Consider the following 21,751-nt stretch of genomic DNA (forward strand, 5'->3'; position numbering starts at 1 on the left):
GCCGTCGGCTTCTATTGAATGTTTCCAAGCAGGACGAAACTAACACCTGACAGTGTCACAGGCACATACTTTCATTGTATAATTTCACAAGCTAAATCGGATACATTTAGTTTGTAAACGGATACCGCGCGTTCTCGATTCTGCAGGGCGACTTTGTCCGCCGTATACGCACGACACACTGCGACTGCCATGTGCACACCGGTGTTTGGCCATGATTGTAAGACGATCTGTGCACAGCAGGCGTAAAAACCAACTTCGATGACCATTTTGCGAACTAAATCTTGCGGAAGGCCAATATGAGCAATTTGCGTGATTACAGCAACGTACCTATATGTACTTCTGTACACTGATAATGAGCGAGAGTTTGCTACATTGCCATTTATGAATGCGGCTGTCTAGTGCGTTCATGGGCAGCTGCTCAACTTATGTATGACTGTTTTCTTAGACTGCCAAGATTTGCTGCCTGTGTAAAAAAAAAAAAAAAACGCAGGAACGCCCGCTAGTGACGCAGCACTTCTTTTTTTCTAAATTACATGGGCGATGTATTAAACGAGAAGAAAGGGGGTTAACCGAGGGTCCCGATTTTATTAGTCATATCATAAGAAGCCAACAAACATTGACACCAACGACACCATAGGGGAAATTACTTGTGCTTAATAAATGAAATAAAGAAACGAAGAAATAATGGAAGTTAAAGTGGATGAAAAAACAACTTGCCGCAGGTGGGAACCGAACCCACAACCTTCGCATTACGCGTGCGATGCTCTACCAATTGGGCTACCGCGGCGCTGTTTTCCCATCCACTTTCTTGGGTATTTATGTGTCCTAGTAGAACCGTGGGAGTGTTAGCCAGCGCCACCACACACAGACCTTGGCGGCGGACGTGGGACGTCCTTTTTGCCGCAGGTGTCACGAGAACGTGATCTTTTTGGGTGAAGGCAACTGGTCAATAAACCCACATATGCTACCTGAAGGCATCAATGTAGCCGGATTCGAGACCCTCGTTATGTAATAAACGAGAAGAAAGGGGGTTAACCGAAGGTCCCGATTTTATTAGTCATATCATAAAAAGCCAACAAACATTGACACCAAGGACAACATAGGGGAAATTACTTGTGCTTAATAAATGAAATAAAGAAACGAAGAAATAATGGAAATTAAAGTGGATGAAAAAACAACTTGCCGCAGGTGGGAACCGAACCCACAACCTTCGCATTCGCATTCGAACCCACAACCTTCGCATGCGAAGGTTGTGGGTTCGGTTCCCACTTGCGGCAAGTTGTTTTTTCATCCACTTTAATTTCCATTATTTCTTCGTTTCTTTATTTCATTTATTAAGCACAAGTAATTTCCCCTTTGTTGTCCTTGGTGTCAATGTTGGCTTCTTATGATATGGGCGATGTATGAAATTCTTGTGCTTTTAGAGCGGCTTATGTAACATGCATAGTGACAGAGTGAAACTAAAGCTACTGGGTGTTCTGCTGTTTTGTATTTCTTGTTATGCATCAAGCACTACATTATTTGGGTATGCACCGTAGCATTTCAACATAAAACATAATATGTATGCTGACTTCAGTTCATTGCATGTGCTCGGCTTACAAGCTCAAAATTTGAAGCATGTGTTGTGAATATCACCTGGCCATTGGTTTCAAGCTTGAAATGCGTATGTATAAATGAGCAAAAGATAAGTGGAAAAAAGGAAGTATCATGGGCTTCGTATTGACCATGTTTTTTGTTGACTGCAATCGTCACGATCTGCAAAAAACAAGTGCCATATGGGTCGAGTGACTCGAGGCGAGAGCGCGCTCACGTGCGTGGAGAAATCATGCGTGTACCTGGTGCATGTGAGGATGCGGAATTCTCGCGCGACAAGTGTGCCTTCGCATGCCACGAGCACGGAATGACCGCGTGTGTTGAGCAACAAACGCGTGCACTTGTACCTGCCTCAAGCTTGCAAGACGCGAACGATTCCTGCAATGAACTCCTATTTTCGTAGCATCGCTGACACCGCGTGCACTTCGGTTAAATATCTTCTAGAACAGTGCCGACAAGCACAAGCAAGGTGTAGTTATACCTCGCACACGCGGGTGTTTTTTGTAGGCTTGAAGGTCTCCCGGTCGATTCTGTGTAACCACGCAGAACGACGCTCTCGGTCATTTTTTCCGGTCGGAATCTAGAAAAAAGTCTTTCCAGACTCAGTTCGGTTGCTGCATCCGAAGGCGCAGCAGCCAGGCATGATTTTTTTGCAGTCAAATGCGAGCGCGACAATCGGACACACACACACACTCACTCAAAAAAAAAACAAAAACATAGAGAACCTGCGCTGCCTGCGCTCTAACTCAGCCGGCCCACCCGGCGCTTGGAAGGTATATGGCACCCCAGAAGTCACATGGTACAGTTGGGCCAATGAACGTGTTGGCGGCGCGGGGAAAACGAATGCGGTACTCGGAAATTTTTTCCAGTGACTCTAAATGTGACCACTTAGGGGCAGCGATGTTTTCAGCTGGCCAAGCAACCCAGGGATGCAAGGAGATGTAGTGGTCTGCGCATGCACAGTACCGTCGCCCCTAGTTCTTGCGTACGCAAGCCGCTTGCATCCCCTAAAATAAAACTCTCTATTGCTGCAAGCGTTCGGGCTTTCATCGCAACGATGTCTCCGCCTGAAGGAAATGCGTTGCTCCTGGCCTCCCTAATCCAAACCAGCAGAGCCTTCTCCAACTCTGGGTAAGCGCCGGTGCGCATTCGCTTCCGAGACGTCTTGAACTTGTCGTTCTCAAATGCATCCATTATTGTGCGCTTGTTCTTGATGTAGTTTGAGAGCATGTTTGGCTTGATCCTGTACTTCCGTGCTATGCCTTGTTTGGCGGCACCTCCCATCTCAACTTCCTTCAAAACCTCGACTTTCGTTCCCAGGTCGAGCATGCGATGAGAGCCACAGTTTGCCATGGCTATCAACTGTGCGTCTAGGTAAATTCTAAGGTGTAGGATCACCCGTGGAACAACCTAGCCAACGAGCTACCCGCACAAAGGCGCTCAACAAACACACGCCTCAACATACGCTGTGCACGCTGCAAGCCTAATCTCGCACAATCTCGCCACTGCCAGTATGCAACGCTGTGTGCACCTATGGCACCGCGTGGCCTCCGCAATCAGCTCCGGTCACGCGCGGCAGCCGCGCATGGCGTTTGGCGGGAGCCACTTCGCCTCCCGCCGGAGTTGATCGCGGAGGCCACGGCAACCGTAGCAATGAATAATCGCGCCGCTCCAAGAAGGACGGCATTGCGGGCGGCTGCGGTGGTGATGACACCAACACGGAGCACGGAGCTGTTGCAGCACTTGAAAAATTTCACATTCTACCAAAGAATGACGGTCACCTCGAGGATCCCAGCTGAAAATTAACTTCTAATTAAACAATATTACTGGATGAGGACTTCGAATTATCGAGCGATTTCTTCCATTGGATTACATGCAAAACTGACGGGACCAGCACTTCACTTCTAATTAACCGAAACTTCCAATTATGCGGCTTTGAATTATCGAGAGTCGACTGTAGTGTCATTTGGGGATGCCTGGGTAACAATGGCCCCACACCGTACTATGAGCACCACATGTGGCATTATCTCGTATGATATGCTAGAGCTGACTGAGGCTGAGCTCTTGGAGGGCTTCAGTGAGCAGAATGTCTCCAATGTGAAACGAATTAAAGTATGACGGCAAAGAAATCCAGACCAAGCACCTTATACTTACTTTCAGCTCAAGCGTTCTGCCCGAGTCTATTGAGGCTGGGTATATCAAACTTCCTTTTAGGCCCTACTTGCAAAATCCTCTGAGATGCTTTAAGTGCCAAAGGTTTGGCCACAGTTCACAAAACTGTCAAGGCCACCTGACATGTGCCAAGTGTAGTAACAATGAGTATACCTCCGAAGCATGCAACAACCCTCCACGCTGTATCAACCATGATGGTGAGCACATCACATACTCACGGTCGTGTCTATCCTGGAAAAAGGAAATTGAAATAGTTACAATGAAAGTGAAGAAAAGCATAGTTCAAGGAAGCATGCAGGTAGGTAGCATACATGCCAAAGAACAGCATTGCTGAAGTGGTGCGTCAGGGGGCGCTGCCACAACGGCTTCTGGCGGCTGTCCATTCCACACACAGTGAGCCGGCAACGACACCATCCACTCCCTAGGCGGCTGCAGCCAGTGCTGCTCCACCGTCCCTGAAGAGGCCATCCACCACTGGGTTGGTGGCTTTCAGAGTCTCATCTCTTGAGGCAAAGCCTGCAAGGTGAACAAACAGCTCAAAAGAGTGGGTGTCCAGCGCCCTTGAAGAGGCGATGGACACATCTTCTTGCCAGACGGTGCAGCAAGCACCAAAGGAGCGGCGGGAATCTCTCAACCACTCTAAAAACTAAAAAAAGAGAGAAATCCCGTATCACAGGGCCCAAAAAAGGTGTAAGAGTTGGAGGTAGTTCCCACCGCTGTCAACCAGATGTAAGATTTGGAGTCGGGCTTGTAGGACGATCGGAGGAACTTGGGGCGACAGGAGTAGGCGAGCAGGATTTATTTGCAGTATTTACATTTACACAGTCTATGCGTGACTCCCAAATAGAGCCCGCAAGATGAACATACAGCACACAGCTTACGAGCACACAGCTCACGAGTACATTTTCGAGCACAGAGCACGACGACGAGCACAACACTAGCAGCCGACAACAGCCGCTTATAAGCACTCCGCTCGACGTCATAGTTCGACGTCATTGTAGATGACCCGCCCTTTGGGAGGAGGCGGGCTCTCGACTTGGAGGAGGAGGGCTCACACACACGTGCCGCACAGGTTTCAGCGCTCTCTCCGAGGGCCGGCGACCTTTGCAGCGCAGTCGTTGTGGTATCCATTGTCTTGCGTCCCCGTAGTCAGCTGGTCACGCCTGACCCCAGCCGACACCTCTAAATTCCAGAGCGGACGTAGTCCGCAGTTCTCCAAAAGGAGTTCACGGTTGGTTAGCGCTGTCCTCGCTGGTTCTCTGAAGCGCGACCCCACCCCTGATCGATTGACACACCTGCAGCGGGCTGAAATAGCTGCAGGCCAATCCTAACAAGGGCTCTGTAGTTTCACTCAGCTTTCATATATAGGACACACAGCACGATCCTCTTAGGCAATATGGACACAGATATTGCAGTGGAATGTCAGGGGACTTTCTATGCAATCTAGATAATGTGAAGAACTTCTTTATAAACTAAGTCTAAAAGGGCTATGTCTCCAGGAAACACACTTAAAACCTATACAGACACACTTTCTTACACAATATGCCATTTTTTAGGAAGACCGCGGCGACGCTTACGCCTCATCTGGCGGTGTGGCGATAATAGCAGATAAAGTGTTGCCTACATGCAATTACAACTCTGAACATCCCTTGAACAGTTGCCGTCCGAGCACTGCTGTTCAATAAGCTGGTGACCATCACTTCCGTTTACGTCCCTCCCTGCTACCAACTTCACAGAACAGAATTTCAGTACCTCATCAGTGAACTTCCTGAACTTTACCTACTAGTAGGAGATCTAAATGCCCATACCACCCTGTGGGGAGACTCACGGTGTCATATGATGGGTCACCTAATAGAAAATTTCCTTTTTTTCACAAGTGCATGCCTCCTTAATAAGAAAGGGTCAACATTCTATACAGGGTGACTGGGAAAACTGGGAATTCTCGGGGATCTTTAGTAGTCTGGAAAAAACTCAGAGAATTTGTGCCTCTATCGGGGAAAATTACCTGTAATTTTATTGAAAGGGTCGAAAGTCGCGGTAATGCTGGCTTGAGTAACAGACAGGGATCGTAACGAATCGACTTTGACGCCCTGTCGTTGGCTGGAGGAGTTGCCAGTGTAGAGCCAACGACTGACTTTCCGGATTCCCGATAATTTGGACGGCTTCGCGGCACCACCACGTACCCCATAGAGTCAATGTATCAGAAGGTCTGAAATTTCGGACTTAGAACTTTTTCTTCCGATTTTCCGGACGTTCTGCATGACCGCAGGTTCGAAATGGCATTAATCAAAGCCACCACCGCTGCCATTTTGATTACCTCGCCGCCTCGAACCGGCGCTATCGCACTCAGATCCGTTGGCAGCCGTAGGCACCACTGCGGCAACACTACGCCTAGCTGCTTCGATGTTCGCTATTAAGCTTCCTGCCATTGGTTGGGTGCCGTGTTTCTTCATTTCTCTGCTGTCGGCAATAGTTTTGGCTTCGAAGCTCGGAAAGCATAGCGCATTCCATAATGCGGGTTCCTGAAAGTTAGTTTCGCCTCAGTACAGTTGTGTGACACGGTGAAGCAATAAAAAACATTGCAGTGAAGCTTAACAAGCATAGGAAGGGGAAATTGTCACGGGACACAGTATGTATTCCTTAATAGAGACTTTTAGCGTGTCCGGTATTCGGGCAAGCGCGAGCGGTTTTCCGGTTTAGCGGGGGCGTCAACGTGAGCGGCCAGATTGGTGGCGCCAACTGGTGGCGCAAAGCTCTACCACACAATCACAGAGCTAATTACTATATTCTGCTTAGCTGCTGGCATAAATTTTCGACAGTGGCGTAATCGTGTTCACAATTACGCCGCTGCCAAAAATTTGCACGAGTGGCGAAGCAGGATATGGTGAGTTACTGCAGTTTTAGCTATGCGTTTGTCTGGTTGAGCTCTACAACACCAGGTGACTTCACCGCTCCGGCCGCTCACGTTTACGCCCCGACCATCCGGTAATCCGCCCAAACCGCTCCCGTTTACCGGAATAGCGTACAAGCTAAATGTCTCTAATTTTACACACGTGCACCCGCCCTCTCCTGTCACAGTAGGAGCACCGTTGTGGCTAATAAGTGTACTGACAGGCAATCAGAGCTTTTTCAGATGTGCCTGTGTCGATTTTAGCCCTTACTTACTTTTGCATGTAATTCGAGCGGGGGATTTAATGATTTTTATGAAGAAATGTGACACGACTGAATTTACAATATTTAAATATTCAGTTACTCTGTAATTATGATGTCTCATCATAAAATGCTGAGAGTCATTACACCGCCCTGATTTACTTTCAGCGGAGTTTCAAGCACCAGCTATGTTTCACACATGTATAGACAGTAGATCATAATTCGTGACTGAAGGGCATGTTCGAAAATATTTCTTTCTGTATGCATCTCCTTTTTATTCGTATTTGAAAATGTTCAACTCAATTTGCAATGAGTTTTACCATTTTTTTCGAAGGTATTTTATTCAATGTGCATTTTGCTAATCCCTCCCTTCTGATTTCTTTTTGAATAAAATAAATGCTACTCCTTACTATTCAAACTGGATTAAGTTGTTTTTTTTTTGTTTTTTAGCTGCTTACTAGAAAGTGACAGCATCGAGCGACATGCTGTCAGGTGGTTGTACCATAAAACAAAGTTCTGTGTCAATCAGGGAATTTTCCAAAGGCACTCGGGGAAAACCTGGAAAACTCAGGGAATTCGGAAATGTCAACTCGGTAGACACCCTGGAAGCACACTACAAGAAAGACCAAGACGAATATGAGAAGCTTAACGGGAACCCAGGACAAAGGTAGAAAGACAATAATGTCGCTTGATTACCATTTGTTTGTGATTGCAGTTCACCTGTACAAACTCGTCTAAGCCATGCACCAATTGGCTCAGTTTAATATTATTCTGACAAGAAACACCGCTTACATGCCTTGAAAAGCATGTGCTTGATGACAACTGGGCACCACTGCAGATATAATGAGAATAAGAAATGAAGTGTCACAGCATCAGCACCGCAACACAAGCTCACACATGCCCCCATATGCTTGCTTGCAATTGCTGCGCTTATGGTGACATATGACAGGCACAAGACTATGAGACTAATTAATAATTGGACAATAATGCTGTGTAAAATCTGTTTAAATTGTTTAACTTTTATAATGTCTTGAAACATAATTTCTCATTTAGTGCGACATGTATGGTGTGCTTCCGGCTCCTTGCTTTTGATGCACATGGCCTCCAAGATTCAGCGTCAAGTATCAGAGGCCACGCAGTAACTTGTAAACGTGAAGTTTGTTGCCATTTTGAAACGTTTGGTAGTTCATAATGAAAGCATAATGCCTTCACATAATTTCCATGCGCCTTCTTCCTGCTACATGTCAGTTAACTCCTCCACATACTGTACCTTGTTTTTCGATCACTTTTGCAAAGTTAGAAACAGAAGTCTACAACACTCGAAATCTGCAACACCAAAGTTTTGGGTGCACGTACACTCTGCTTTCACTTCACTCACTGCTTGTGCGTTTTGTTGTCCTGAAAAAAATTTACATTTCATGCGCAAGCATCCATTTTATGAAGTACCAACAATCAATCGATGTCCAGCAAGAAAAATGGGAATGCCCATGGACATCCATTCCACGTGCACTGATGATACAGTGCAGTGTAGTGGCACCAACAAGAAGCACCAACTGCATAGCATCGTCCCCATCAAAATCATGAAAGGGCGTATGGAATGCAAAAGGTTTGGGGAGCCTACAATGCATGTCTAAAGTACAAACTTTCTGGACGTTGGACCATGGACATCTAAAACTTTGTGCAATGTACGTCTGAAGTACAGTTTTTAGAGACGTTCTATGGACATCCAAAGCTTTGATGCCATTGCACATCCCTTAGATGTATGTGCATGTAAAGGATGTCCATAGGACATCCAATATTCTGCTGCATGTTTGTATCCGGTACATCTATTGGATGTTTGTGGCTATCTGGGAATGCGCCGCTACCCTGACAACAACCGGCATCCAAAGACAACACCCAAAGTGGGTGCAAGACAGGCAGCCGCAAGGAGACGTCAGCTCTGTGAGGTGGTCCTACCCCGCTCAGTGCACACAGCATCCAAGTTGACGGCGCCCACTGTCCCAAACGGTGTCGAGCGCCCAGTGCTAGGCCGCAATGCCAGACAGCTCATCGTGGCACCTGTGGCCCATGGCCACCTGGCTCCCAAAGCTGCGACTTCCAGAGTGAGAGACAGAAGAAGTTATCTTCATAAGAAAGTCGGACCACCCATGAGGCTTCCTTCCGTACTCCCTCGCTTCAGGCTTGCCAATGTCCGCGGGCGCTAGACCTCGCTCTCTCAGGATGCAGACCACGTGGTTCTAATTATAACTATTTTAAGGTGCCAAGGAACAGCACACAAGAGAAAGCAGTGGGACAGAGTGTCACTCACAACTGCTTTATTTTTACAGAAGACGTACATATATACATTCAGTCAGTTCCTGCGCATCAAGCACATTACAGCATAAGTGCAATGAGAGAGTCGAGCATCTCCACAAGGTCAGCAGAGTTATTAGGATCAGTTGTTGGTTTTATATAACAGTCCTCAGTGAATAAATTGACAGACTTCACACAGTTGGAGTGATCATTGATGTAAATTGGGAAAAGCAAAAGTTGCAGAGCAGACCCATATGGCACTCCTTAAATAGTGAATGAAGGACCACATAAAAAATTACTAGTAGCCACAAATGAAGTTTAACTATGCTCAACTTAATCCAGGACAGTACATTCGGGTCACTGTTAATCACTAGATCACACAATACGATGGCAGAACTTAACCAAGTCTGAAAAAAATAGTGAACAGTGCCAGATTCATTGTCAGTGGTGGTAAATGTACTATAAGTAAAACACCCAAGATAGGTATCGCACATGTATATATTCCTTTAATCATATTGGCAAGAATTAAAAACATCAAGGATAAAAATGTTTAAACGGAAATGCTGTGCCAAAAGATTGCATAGTATTATGGCAAAATATTATTACAGGGATGTTGGAAGTATAAGACTATTTACAATGTATATACAAGCAAAGTCAGTGGGGTTAAAATGGCTGACTAGTAACAACACGCAGCAGCCAGCGTCTCGCAATCTTCTTCCTCTCTCTCTTCTTTCATACGTCCGTAACAGGACCCCCGGGTGGTGAAGCACCGTCTCGGCGCATGGTAGGCGAGGAACTGCAAGTGAAGTATGGCTTCAGCCACAAAACGTGCATGACATCATCAGGCAGTGGACTTGAGGATAGATGAATCGGTAACGGCGCGATCTCGTAACTGACGTCATTAACTTGACGTAGGACTTCATAAGGCCCTGTGTAGCGAGAGAGAAGCTTCTGGGAGAGGCCGACCTGACGACATGATGACCAAAGCAGTACTCAAGCACCTGGGGCAAACTGAACATCGCAATGGCACCGGTTGCAACATTCTTTTGCAGATGCTGTGAGGCTAATAAGCGAGATTGGGCGACTTGATGCACCGTGTGAGCACGATCGATGACTTCACAAGCGTACTCAGTGGCAATGCGGGGCACAGAAAGTAGGATGGTATAGAAGGGCAAAGTGGGGTCACGATCATACAAAAGATAAAAGGGTGAATATTCTGCGGTGTCATGTCGGGACGAGTTATAAGCAATTGTCACGTAGGCCAGCGTGGCGTCCCACTCGCTGTCATCGTTGGAAACATACATCGACAGCATCTCTGTGAGTGTTTGGCTGAGACGTTTCATCAGATCGTTCGTTTGTGGGTTGTGCTCAGTGGCACAAGAGCGGAGGTGGTCGTCCACAACTTGAGACAAGAACGAGCGGCCACGGTCTGTAAGTAACTGTCGAGGTGCACCATGCTGGAGAATGACTTCATGAAGGAGAAAATCGGGGACGTTAGTTGCGCAACTAGTCGGCAACACCTTTGTTATTGCATAGCGTGTCGCGTAATCAGTCCCGACAGCGATCCACTTATTCCCTCTAGTCGTCGAAAAAGGGCCAACCAGGTCAAGGCCTACACAAAAGAATAGTTCAAATGGAACTTCATTTGGATGGAGTCAGCTGACAGGTGGCAGGGGACATATCTTCCGGTGCTGACACAATTCGCAAGTTGTGATATAACAATGCACAGAGTTGTACAGACCAGGCCAGAAGAACCGGCATCGTACGCGGTCGTATGTACGCAAAACTCCAAGGAGTCCTGCCGTCGGTGCATCGTGAAGTTGTTCGAGAACGATGGATCGCAGATGACGAGGAAGGACTAGGAGCAACTCGGGGCCATCAGGGTTTATATTGCAGCAGTAGAGGATGCCATCTTGCAGCACGAACATGCGGCACGTGCCGTCGATGCTGCCAGATTGCACTCTGGCGATGATGGAATGTAAGGATGCGTTGCATTGTTGTTCAGCGCACATGTCAGTCATGTCAGTCAAAGCCATCACGCAGGTCACCAGATCATACGCAACAGGATCAGGAGGATCAACGGGATAATGCAAGAGGCAGTCAGTGTCCTTGTGCAGACATCCAGACTTATAGTTGACAACGAATGAAAATTCCTGGAGCTGCAAAGCCCAGCAACCAAGCCGTCCTGTGGGGTCCCGGAGGGAAGACAGCCAACTGAGGGCATGGTGGTTTGTAATGACCGAAAACGTGGGGCTGTACAAATATGGCCGGAACTTGGCGACAGCCCAAACTAAAGCCAAGCACTCCCACTCGGTGATGGAGGAACTTCTTTCAGCAGGTGACTGGTGAGTCACCTGCTGAAACCTGCAGCAGGTGAGTAATTTCTACAGCAGGCGGCTGGCGTAAGTTATCACGCACTCGTTACCATTCTGCTGTCGGGCAAGAACAGCGCCGACGCCGTGGTTGCTTGCGTCAGTGTGAACTTCGGTCGGTGCAGATGGATCAAAGTGGGCAAGCATGGGAGGGGTGGTCAGAAACCCAATGAGAGCGGCGAGCACATATGCTTGCTCAGGGCCCCATGAGAACGGTGTGTTCTTCTCTAGAAGATATGTCAAAAGCCGAGCAACGTCTGCGTAGTTTTTGACGAAAAGGCGAAAGTAAGAACACAGGCCGAGAAAGCAGCACACGCCAGAAGCAGAACGTGGTACAGGCAAACTGCGTACAGCGCGAAATTTTTTGAATATGGTTGGACACCGGATGCGTCAACGAGGTGTCCCAACGCGGTAATCGGACGGCGCCCGAATTGACACTTCAAGGAGTTCAGTTGGAGGCCACATTTTCAGATGACCACAAGAATGGCAGCAAGTCGAGTAAGGTGGCTGCCGAATGTGGGAGAAACAACAATGTCATCAAGGTAACAGAGACAGGTGGTCCATTTGTAGCCTCACTGAAGAGAGTCCACCATATGTTCAAATGTCACATGAGCATTGCATATGCGAAACAGCATGACTTTGAACTGATATAAGCCATCCGGCATGATGAAGGCTGTCTTCTCGCAGTCAATTTCATCAACTGAAATCTGCCAGTAGCCGGATCGAACATCGATGGACGAGAAGTATTTAGCTCCGTGCAGGCAATCCAAGGCGTCATCAATGCGTGGTAGTGGGTAGACGTCTTTTCGGGTGATCTTGTTTAAATGGTGATAATCGATGCTAAAACAGGAGGTATCATCTTTTTTTTTTTTTTCACAAGGACTACAGGCAAAGCCCAAGGGTTGGCTGATGGTTCGATGACTCTTTGCAGAGCATTTTGTCCACTTCTGATTGGATGACTCTACATTCAGATTGCGATACACGATAGGGACGCCAACGAATAGGATTCGTGTCTCCAGTGTTGATACAGTGGTGAACAACAGATGTTTGTCCTAAAGGCTTGATGCCGAAATCAAAGATGTCAAGGTACGATTCGAGGAGGAGACATATGTCCGTGGCCTGTGCAGAAGTGAGGTCAGGTGCAATCATCTTCGCCAAGTCATCCGTTAGGGAACCAGAGCTGGGAGCTGCAATTGGTGCTAAGAAACTGTTCTCGGCATTCAGACTTTCAGTGTCAAATTGGGAAGTATTAGAAATGCTTGCCAAGAACATGCCGGCTGGAAGCACTTGAAGGCATAGGCTGAAATTCAGAAGTGGAAGAATCACGTTGTTATTAGTGATCGTCACCAGTGTAGGCGGAAGAGCAACATTCTGGTTCAAAAGCACGTCGATGATGGGGCGAAGGACATACTCACCGTCGGGAATCTGTGGCTATGCGATCAAAGCGACGTAAGTGACTGCCTCGGGTGACAGACGCACATCTTGAAGCGAACACAAGTGCGGCGGAGCGGTGCTCTGAACATCGGCGACTTCAAGCAGTTCCAACTGAAGAACGCCGGTTGCGCAGTCGATGAGAGCGGAATGATGGGACAAAAAGTTCAATCCAAGGGTAATGTTGTGAGGGCAGTTGTCGATGACAGCAAAGAGAACAGAAGTAGAGCGGCTGGCTATACTTATTCGCGCAGTACACATTCCAAGTACAACCAACACGCCGCCGTCAGCCACACGAAGCACTCGGGCAGCTGCAGTGGTGAGGACCTTCTTTACACGTCTACGTAGGCTAGCACTCATCACAGATACGTGGGCTCCAGTGTCAACGAGTTCTTGGACAGGTACGCCACCTATTTTAACGTCATGGCAGCAGTTATCATAGATGTCATGTCTTGTGCTCAATGACAGTATGTTGCAATCTTAACCCAGAATAGTAGTTGTCGAAATTGGCCTAATTTGTGTCCCATGAGTGACAAAAAAAGAGGGGAAGAAATGTTGGTGCAGCAGTTGTCAGACACCCTTGTATCCTGACAATACCAAGGGGCAACAGGAAGGTTTCAAAGTGGTGAGCAGAGCCATTTATTGAAACATTGTTCCCTCATTTGCCCATTGTTGATCCTTGTATCGTTCAGTGGCTGCTCAGGACATGTCTTCAATTCGACGTTGTTGCTGGCAACTTGTGGTCATCGTTTTGAAGCTGCTTGCGTTTGAAAATCATCTCTGGGTAACTTGACTGCCATTCTTTTGGTTGCAGGTGCACACTCCATCTCTCCAGGATCCCGTGGGGATGTTTCCAGTGAGGAGAATCGTCAGCGCTACTTTCGCATTCCGTTCCGTAAAGACGGAAGCAGCAGTGGCCTCTGGTTTGCTCACTTTGATGGGCAATACATTGCTCGGCAGATGGAGCTGCACCCTGGCAGGCCCCCCGTTCTGCTGATAGCAGGTAAGAGACTTTTTTCTATTTTTTCACCACACACTTTCTTGTCATGTGTCCTTATTCTGCTGACGGAAAAAAACCTTGAAAACCACAAAATCACAGTGCATTCATTAGTTCTGGTCCATAGAAGAAAGAAAATACAGAGGATTCTCGGCCAAGTCACTTTCATTTGGAAATCGAACTTGCAGCACTCCTTTTCCATGCTGTTCTTTCCTGACAACCGCATTCATGCCATCATATAAAAGCAACAGACGCTGAAACCAAGAAAAGCATAAGAAAAATTGACTTCTTTTATGCATTACAGGAGAAGAGATCTCAAAATGAAATTAAACAGCATGCAATAATAAATGGCTGTGCACGAAAGCATATCTAACATCAGCAAAAGTATAATAATAATAGTAATAATAATAATCAGTTTATTTAGTTCAGATTATATTACATGTGGCGCACTTTTTTGCAGAAACTTATCGTTATATTAATAACTTCCCATATGGCTCGGTACTTGTAGATTACGTACATATTTAAAGTGAAACCTCGTTACACCATAGTTGGCCGGAGCTCGGAAAAAGTACATACTAAACGGTAGTATGTTTAACCGAAATAGCATGAAATCGCCCACTTACCTGTCGAAAACAGAACTCAGAGAGAGTGTGATGAACAGGGGAAAAAACATGCAGTATTTATTCACTTCGCGTGACAAAAATGTTATTTTTGCTTGATGCCGCGGCGGCGTCAAACCTACGGAAGCTGTGTGCCTGCTTTTCAGCCAGCCCCCTCTTCTCGGCAAACATTCGCATAGCAGACTCCTCATTGGCGTTACGTATTCTTCGTGCACATGCGGAGTAGTGCTGCAGAAGTCCCGGGGCACCTTTTCCATTGCCGGGTGCCGGAGTTTGGAATACTTTTCGTTTGGAATAGAGCTACGTTATCGTGCCCCTGTTCTCGCTGCTACGATTGCATTCATGAGGCTGACGTAATGCGCAGCTTCTGCCACTGTCGGGCCTGAATCGCCCGTGCTGTCGCTTTCCATGACGTCTTCATCACTGTCGCTATCCGACACTTCGGCAACAACAGAGGCAACGATGGCGAAAAGTCAAAGCTTGTAGCCAACATCTCTTCGCGATCGCAGCAGTGCTGCCGAGCAACTTCTTCGCATTCCAAATGCCACACACCGTAGTCAACAGCAGATCCCTGTCGCGTGCCAGTGCCGACTTCTTCGTGTCACGTTCGATAGCACGGACAATGTCTAATTTTTCTTCTATGCTGAGCAGCACCTGGCATCTTTTTTATCCAAGCTTCGGCATGACGCGAGTCCTCGCTTGCGCATTGCCACAACGCTCTCTGGGCACACGATCTGGCACGGCGTCGGAATGATGTTGATGTTGATGTGGCTTCAGGCGCAAACGCACAGTGCACTTGGAGGCCGTTGTTAAGATCTCTGAGGCTTGTTGTTCTGCCGGGCCACTCGATGGAGACTACGCACCAGCTTTTCATCATTTCATCATGATATCTAAAGAAAAAAAAATGTTGGTGTTCTCTCAATCTTTTAAGGCAGTTTTCTAAGAATCAATTTTTTGCCTGGTGTGGCTGCTAGGGAAAGCCATATCTTAATAACCACTTATCAGAATTTCATGGGGTTTCTTTTATGCCATACCTGAATAAATTTCTGAGGGCAAGACAAACCCGTTTTTTTAAGATATTGTCTGCAACTTGTAATAAACAATTAAAATTTGGTTAATGCAGGCCTAATTAGCAACACTAAATTCAGGGCAGTGCTAAAATTTTTAGCAAGGAAATTTAGAAAAAGGGCCTTGTCTTGCCCTGGGGTACCTATCCAGGAATGACTATGCTGAATTTCACAGTGTCAGCACATTTTGCAAATTCTCCAGGCATGTCCCAAGGAACCCAAGTAAACCACCTTGATATACTTATGCAACTTGAGAACCAGTGAGCAGAGCTCCATGAAACCTTGTAGTTCTTCAAGTGTTTGTACTACAAGCTTACCCTGAAAATTTCGAGATATCTCAAGAAATAAAAAAGTTGAAGCTCAAGGGTAGCCTCCCCCCTTAAAGAATTGAATAGACAATGTGATGAGCGCACGGGTCTAAATAAAAGCGAGGAACGAAGGTCAAGAACGTTATAGTACAATTTATGGAATAGGCAGGGTTGCAAAATTATAAGTCTTGATGCTAAAAGGGGTAGACCAATAGATAACTTCAAGTTAGTAACGCTGATAGTGTTGTCATAATTCGACAAGATAAAATGGGAGGCATGATTTTGAGTAGCTTCTAAAATGTCAATCAAGTACTTTTGATGCGGATTCCAAATTGTAGATGCATATTCTAATTTGGTATGGATGAAAATTTCATATGCTAGTTTACAAGTCGACGGAGGAGACAAGGATAGGGATCTTTTAATATAGTTAAGGGATCTTGAGGCATCAGCTGTTAATTGTAGAGCGTGGTTCGGCCAATTTAGTTTGTTAGTGATGATAATGCCAAGGTAGCGGTAACTGTCGACCTCAGATAAATTCACAGAGCCTAAAGAGTATGGAAATTTGGAAATAGAGCATTTACGTGACACATGCATTAACTTGCACTTGGAGACATTTAGTTTCATCATCCAGCGTGAGTACCACTTGTCAATAGAATTTAGGTCATTTTGCAGAATTGATTGGTCAGCGTTAGTAGTGACACGATGGTAAATAACACTGTCATCGGCGAATAGACGTTTTCTAGATGATATGTCTGTTGGGAGGTCATTAATGTATATTAGAAAAAGGAGTGGGCCGAGGACGGATCCCTGTGGTACACCCGATATTACTTTGGTCGTATCTGAACAGCGACCGCCAACACAGGTGAACTGGAGGCGATCTGTCGGGAAGCAGATCCATGATAGGATTAGTGGGTCGAGGTGAAGGCATGAAAGTTTGGACACTAGTCGATGAGAGAAACTTTACTGGTCCATTATGAAATGAAATTCGTTAAGCGTCTGATGGGGTGGCTCCCTCTTCGCAAGCTCCATATACTTCCAGGGTCGCCTGGCCCCTGTGGATCAGTCGGAGCTGGTCTTCCAGGGCGGGGCTGGACAGCATGATCTCCCATCGCTCGTAAAGGGTGGGGATAGCAGGGGGGTTAGTTATGGGTATAGGTGGGGGTGGTCTGTGGAAAAATTGCACTCTCCTATGACGCGCCGAAGGGTGCCTAATGCATTGCAGTGAGGACATGTGTTCTTGTATCTCTCTGGGTATATTTTGTTCTGAAGGCAGGGGTGGGAAAAGGATCCTGCCTGGATTTGCCTGTATATTGTTTGTTCGGCTCTGGTCAAGGAGTGGTGGGGGTGCGGAAGTGTCTTCCTACCGTCCCTGTAATATTTGACTATATCTCTGTAATTTGTGATGGGTTGCCATCCCCTTGCCTCCTCCTCGTTGGCCCGGGAGTTTAGCGCTCGGGCCTGTTGATGAGCATATTCATTGCCCTCAACTGAGGAGTGAGCCGGGACCCAAACTAATTCGATTGCTTGTTTAGGAGGCGTAGCTTTACCAAGGATTTTTAGTGCCGCATGGGACACCCAGCCAGATCTGTAGTTCTTGTATGCCGCTTGTGAGTCTGTGATGATCTTGGTGACGTTAGGTTGCAGGAGTGCGAGAGCTATCGCTGCTTCTTCTGCTTCCTCCAAAGATGGAGTGTAGATTGATGCGCAGGTGACCAGCTTTTCTAGCCCGGTGACCACGACTGTTGCCCTCGTGGAGCGTTTGGATAGAGAGGCGTCTGTATATAAAACAGTGTTGTCTTCCTCCAGGGTCCTGAAGATGGCTCTTGCCCGGGCGTCGCGTCGTCCGGCATGCCTTGTGGGGCTCATGTTGCGTGGTAGTGGTTTGCATTCCAGCTTCTCACTCAACTTATCGGGTAATTGGTCGTGGCGGGTGTAGTGCGATTCTTGCCATCCTAGCTTGCGGAGGACGCTTCTGCCCGCCTTGGTCTGGCTAAGGCGTACCCTTTGATTTCATAGGTGGGCCTCTACGAGCTCGGCTACTGTGTTGTGGACTCCCATATGAAGTAATTTTGTCGTGGATGAATTTATGGGAATACCCAGGGCCTGCTTTATTGCTTTCCTGATTATTGCGTCAAGTTGCAAGACGTCCTTCTTGAGGAGCTGCAGGTACAGCGCTGTGTAGACGATTCGTGAGATAACAATGGCCTCAACGAGGCGCAAGGTGTCCGATTCCTTCAGACCCCTCCGCCTTTTGGCCACTCGTCTGATCATATACAAGATTTGGTCTGATGTGAGCCTGATGTTTCTAATCATGGCTGTTGCCTTGCCGTCTGCCTGGATCAGGAGGCCCAGGATCCTGAGTTGAGGTACCGGGAGGATCCGGTTTCCTTCCAAAGTGATTTCTATGTTTTCTGCTTGTTTGCTTGATGCACGTGGTCTGACAATGGTCAGCTCTGATTTTTGAGGCGAACAGCAAAGGCCACATGTCTTCACATAGCTGTTGATCGTGTTAGCCGCTTTTTGGAGCGTGTTTTCCATCCAGCCATCCGACCCTGCCCTCGCAGTCCAGAGGGTGATGTTGTCGGCATATAAGGTGTGGCCCAGACCATCTATTGATTCAAGAAGCTTGGGCAACGGCAGGAGAGCCATGTTAAATAGGAGGGGGGAAAGGATCGAACCTTGCGGCGTTCCTCTATCCCCCAGGGAGATCGGTTGGGATGTCTCTCCTATTCTGATCCTTGCCGTTCGGTTACGAAGAAAGTCTCGGATATAGTTGAAAGTTTTCACTCCACAACCCATGTTGCGCAGGTTGCAGAGGACACTTTCATGTGTGACGTTATCAAAGGCACCTGTGAGGTCTAGCATTAGTATCGCTCGCGGTGCCTGCTTCGTTGCTCGCTTAATTACCAGTTCGTTGAGTTGTACGAGAACATCCTGGGTGCCCAGGTGTTGCCTAAAACCATACATTGTCTATGGCATCTGATCGGTGGCATCGAGATGTCGCTGCAACCTCTTAAGTACCATACGTTCCATGACCTTCCCCACACAGGACGTGAGGGATATCGGTCGCATGTTGTCGATGTGAGGTGTCTTCCCAGGCTTGGGTACGAAGCGCACTTCTGCCTCTTTCCATTCGTGTGGAAGTTTGCCAGACTCCCAGACCCGGTTCATATACTCGAGCAGCTGTCTGCGGGCCTTGTGCTCGAGGTTGTTAAGTAACTTGTAGGTAAAGGTATCGGGTCCCGGCGTGCTGCCCTGTTGCTCTCCGAGATTGCTGAAATCATCTCGGTGTCAGTGAATGGCTTGTCTAACGCTTCATTGGTAGGTCCTGCATAGTCGGTAGGTGCGATATCACCTTTCTCCATTTTCAGGTACTTGGCCTTCAGGTCGTTGATGAGTTTGTCGGCACCCCCAGCATAGTTGTTGAGGGTGCGCGTGAGGCTTCGATTTGTGGCGCTCTTGCTGCCGAGAGGATCGATCAGGTGACAAAGGAGGCACCACGTCTTCCTGCTAGAAAGGGTGCCCTGCAGTCCATCACACACGCTCAGCCAGTTCTCTCTGCACAGCTTGGACGCGTATTCAGTGGCTTGCTTGTTGAGATCATGGATGCGTTTGCGAAGTTTCTTGTTGTGTCGTTGTTTCTTCCAGTGTCTGGTGAGGCTGTGTCGTGCTTCCCAAAGGTGGGCAAGCTTTGCGTCCACACAGGGTGTCTGCAGTGTGGTCGCAATTTTCTGGGTGTATTTTTCTACCAGCTCGAGTTGTTCCTTAGCCCATTCCCCATACGGTTTGGTGCTGTTTGTGTCCTCGTCTTCATCGGCTGCTTGCCTTTTTCAAAGTTTGTCCCAGTCAGTTATCTTTGTTGTTCCCATTCGGGCCTTGAACGCGGGCCCCCTGATCGTAATATTGAGGATATCGTGGTCCGACCCCAGGTTCGCGCCTGTGTTCTGCCACGACACGTCCAAGGTTCCACTCAGCAGGGTAAGGTCTGGAGTGGTGTCCCGGGTCGTACTTGTTACCATGCGGGTGGGAGTGTCTGGTTCATTGAGTAGGGCTAATGTGTGCTGATCCATGAGGTTCGCCAGCACCCTGCCTCTCTTGCAGCAAAATTTGTAGCCCCATATTGTGTGAGGCGCATTGAAATCTCCTAATATCAATAGGGGTTGGCTGCCCGCCTCTCTTGCTGTCGAGTAATGTGCCCTCTATGTCGAGGTTCTTCTTGGAGGGCCGACAGTATGCGTTGAGTATAAAGATGTTGTCTTTGCTTCCTATGCCTCTGCTGTGAATTTCCAGGAGAACATGTTCACACCCTCTCTGGCTGGTAACGTGCTGCGTTGCAGCTATGTTGCTTCGGACTAGGATCGCTGTGCTTTTCTCACTGGGATCGATGTATGTGACGTACCCAGCGAGTTTTGGTCGCGAATTCATTTCTTGTATTGCAAGGATATCCGGTTTGTGTTCCGCATTATCTATGTGTTGCTGTTATTCGCCTATTTTGTTCTTAATTCCTCGACAGTTCCATTGGGCTAAGATCGTTGTATCTTCCCTCCTATTTTTACGCCTGGCCGCCATCTTGGCGCAGGTTGGTAGTCGTGAGACTACTACCCATGCACGGTTTCCCATACGGGGCTCCCTTTTTAGCTTTTTGAGTAGTTAGTATGAGCTGGTTGACATTAGCTTCTAGCGCTTTGAACTTGGCCATCTTGGGACGTTACCAAGCCGATTTGGCTGGCAAGCTGTGTGACCATCTCGGTGAGGGCTTGAATGGGCTTGGCCCACGCCGGTTCCTCAGATGGACTCGATTCAATTTTCTCTGCCTCCATTGCTGTTACCGGGGGCTCCGGCTGAGCGTCCCTCTTGGCAATTTTGCGTTTTAACGCGATAGCGTTAAGGAGCTCGTGTCGCAGAAAAGCCGGTGTCGTCGGCGTCCGCGGCGTTGACCGTGAGCGATAAATCACGGCAGGCACTTCATAAATAAAAAGCAACTTCCAAGATGTGCTGGGTGGGAATCGAACCAGGGTGTCCGGAGTGTGAGACGGAGACGCTACCACTCAGCCACGAGTTCGATGCTTCCAAGCGGTACAAACGCGCCTCTAGTGAATGCGGTGTTGCCTTCGAAACGAGCCGTGGAAAGTTATACTGCGGTGTATATCGGTAATTATGAACATGTAACTTGCAGAAGTCGCAATTACACGAGTAGCGAAGTGCGTTTCCGCTGCATTTCTTCTGCGCTTTCCGCACACGCAGAGCCATCTTGCGGCAAACACAGAAGACCACCTCCTCTCCATGTACGGCGCTGCCCCGACAGATGGCGCGCCACGCGCACATTGGAGCTGCGAGGACCGGTGCGAGGCGGTTCGCAGCCCCGACTCCCTCTCCCCTGACAACGCTTCGCCTTGCTCCCTCAGCAGAATCAAGCGTCCTTCCTTTCTTTAGATCGCTATCTGTCTATCTCTCTGCCCGTGCCGATCACGACGTTTGGCTGGCGTGCATCATTTCCCCCTCCGAGATACCGAGTTCTTCGGTTCGTTCCACTTGCTCAGGCGCACGTTTCGTTGCTGCGCCGAACGCAGCGTTGCTCGACCATATGGCTCGGCGCTCACCGCGTCCACTGTCTTACACTGTCTTACACCCCTTGGCGGGTCGACGGGAACGCTCTCGCGTTCCACTCTTGAAGGCGAAGCTTAAGCGTCCTCCAATTTTTTGTGACATCCTCGCTGCTTTTCGATTTTTCTTATGCCTCCATGCGTGC

At 47.8% G+C, this 21,751-nt stretch overlaps 1 protein-coding gene and 1 non-coding gene across 5 annotated transcripts in view; one reads left to right on the plus strand and one right to left on the minus strand.

Annotated features, from left to right (window-relative positions):
- jar (Myosin heavy chain 95F jaguar) overlaps positions 1–21,751 on the plus strand; it is a 207,026-nt gene that overhangs the window by 179,081 nt on the left and 6,194 nt on the right. For all 4 annotated transcript variants that reach the window (XM_070539306.1, XM_070539307.1, XM_070539305.1 and 1 more), the window contains one exon: positions 13,825–14,013. In XM_070539306.1, coding sequence (XP_070395407.1) covers positions 13,825–14,013 — 189 coding nt within the window. The remainder of the gene's footprint in view (positions 1–13,824; positions 14,014–21,751) is intronic.
- On the minus strand, positions 715–787 carry TRNAT-CGU (transfer RNA threonine (anticodon CGU)). The gene has a single exon. It is a non-coding gene; the product is annotated as a tRNA-Thr (tRNA).

Source organism: Dermacentor albipictus, chromosome 5 (genome assembly GCF_038994185.2).
Source record: "Dermacentor albipictus isolate Rhodes 1998 colony chromosome 5, USDA_Dalb.pri_finalv2, whole genome shotgun sequence".
NCBI classification, from domain to species: Eukaryota; Metazoa; Arthropoda; class Arachnida; order Ixodida; family Ixodidae; genus Dermacentor; species Dermacentor albipictus.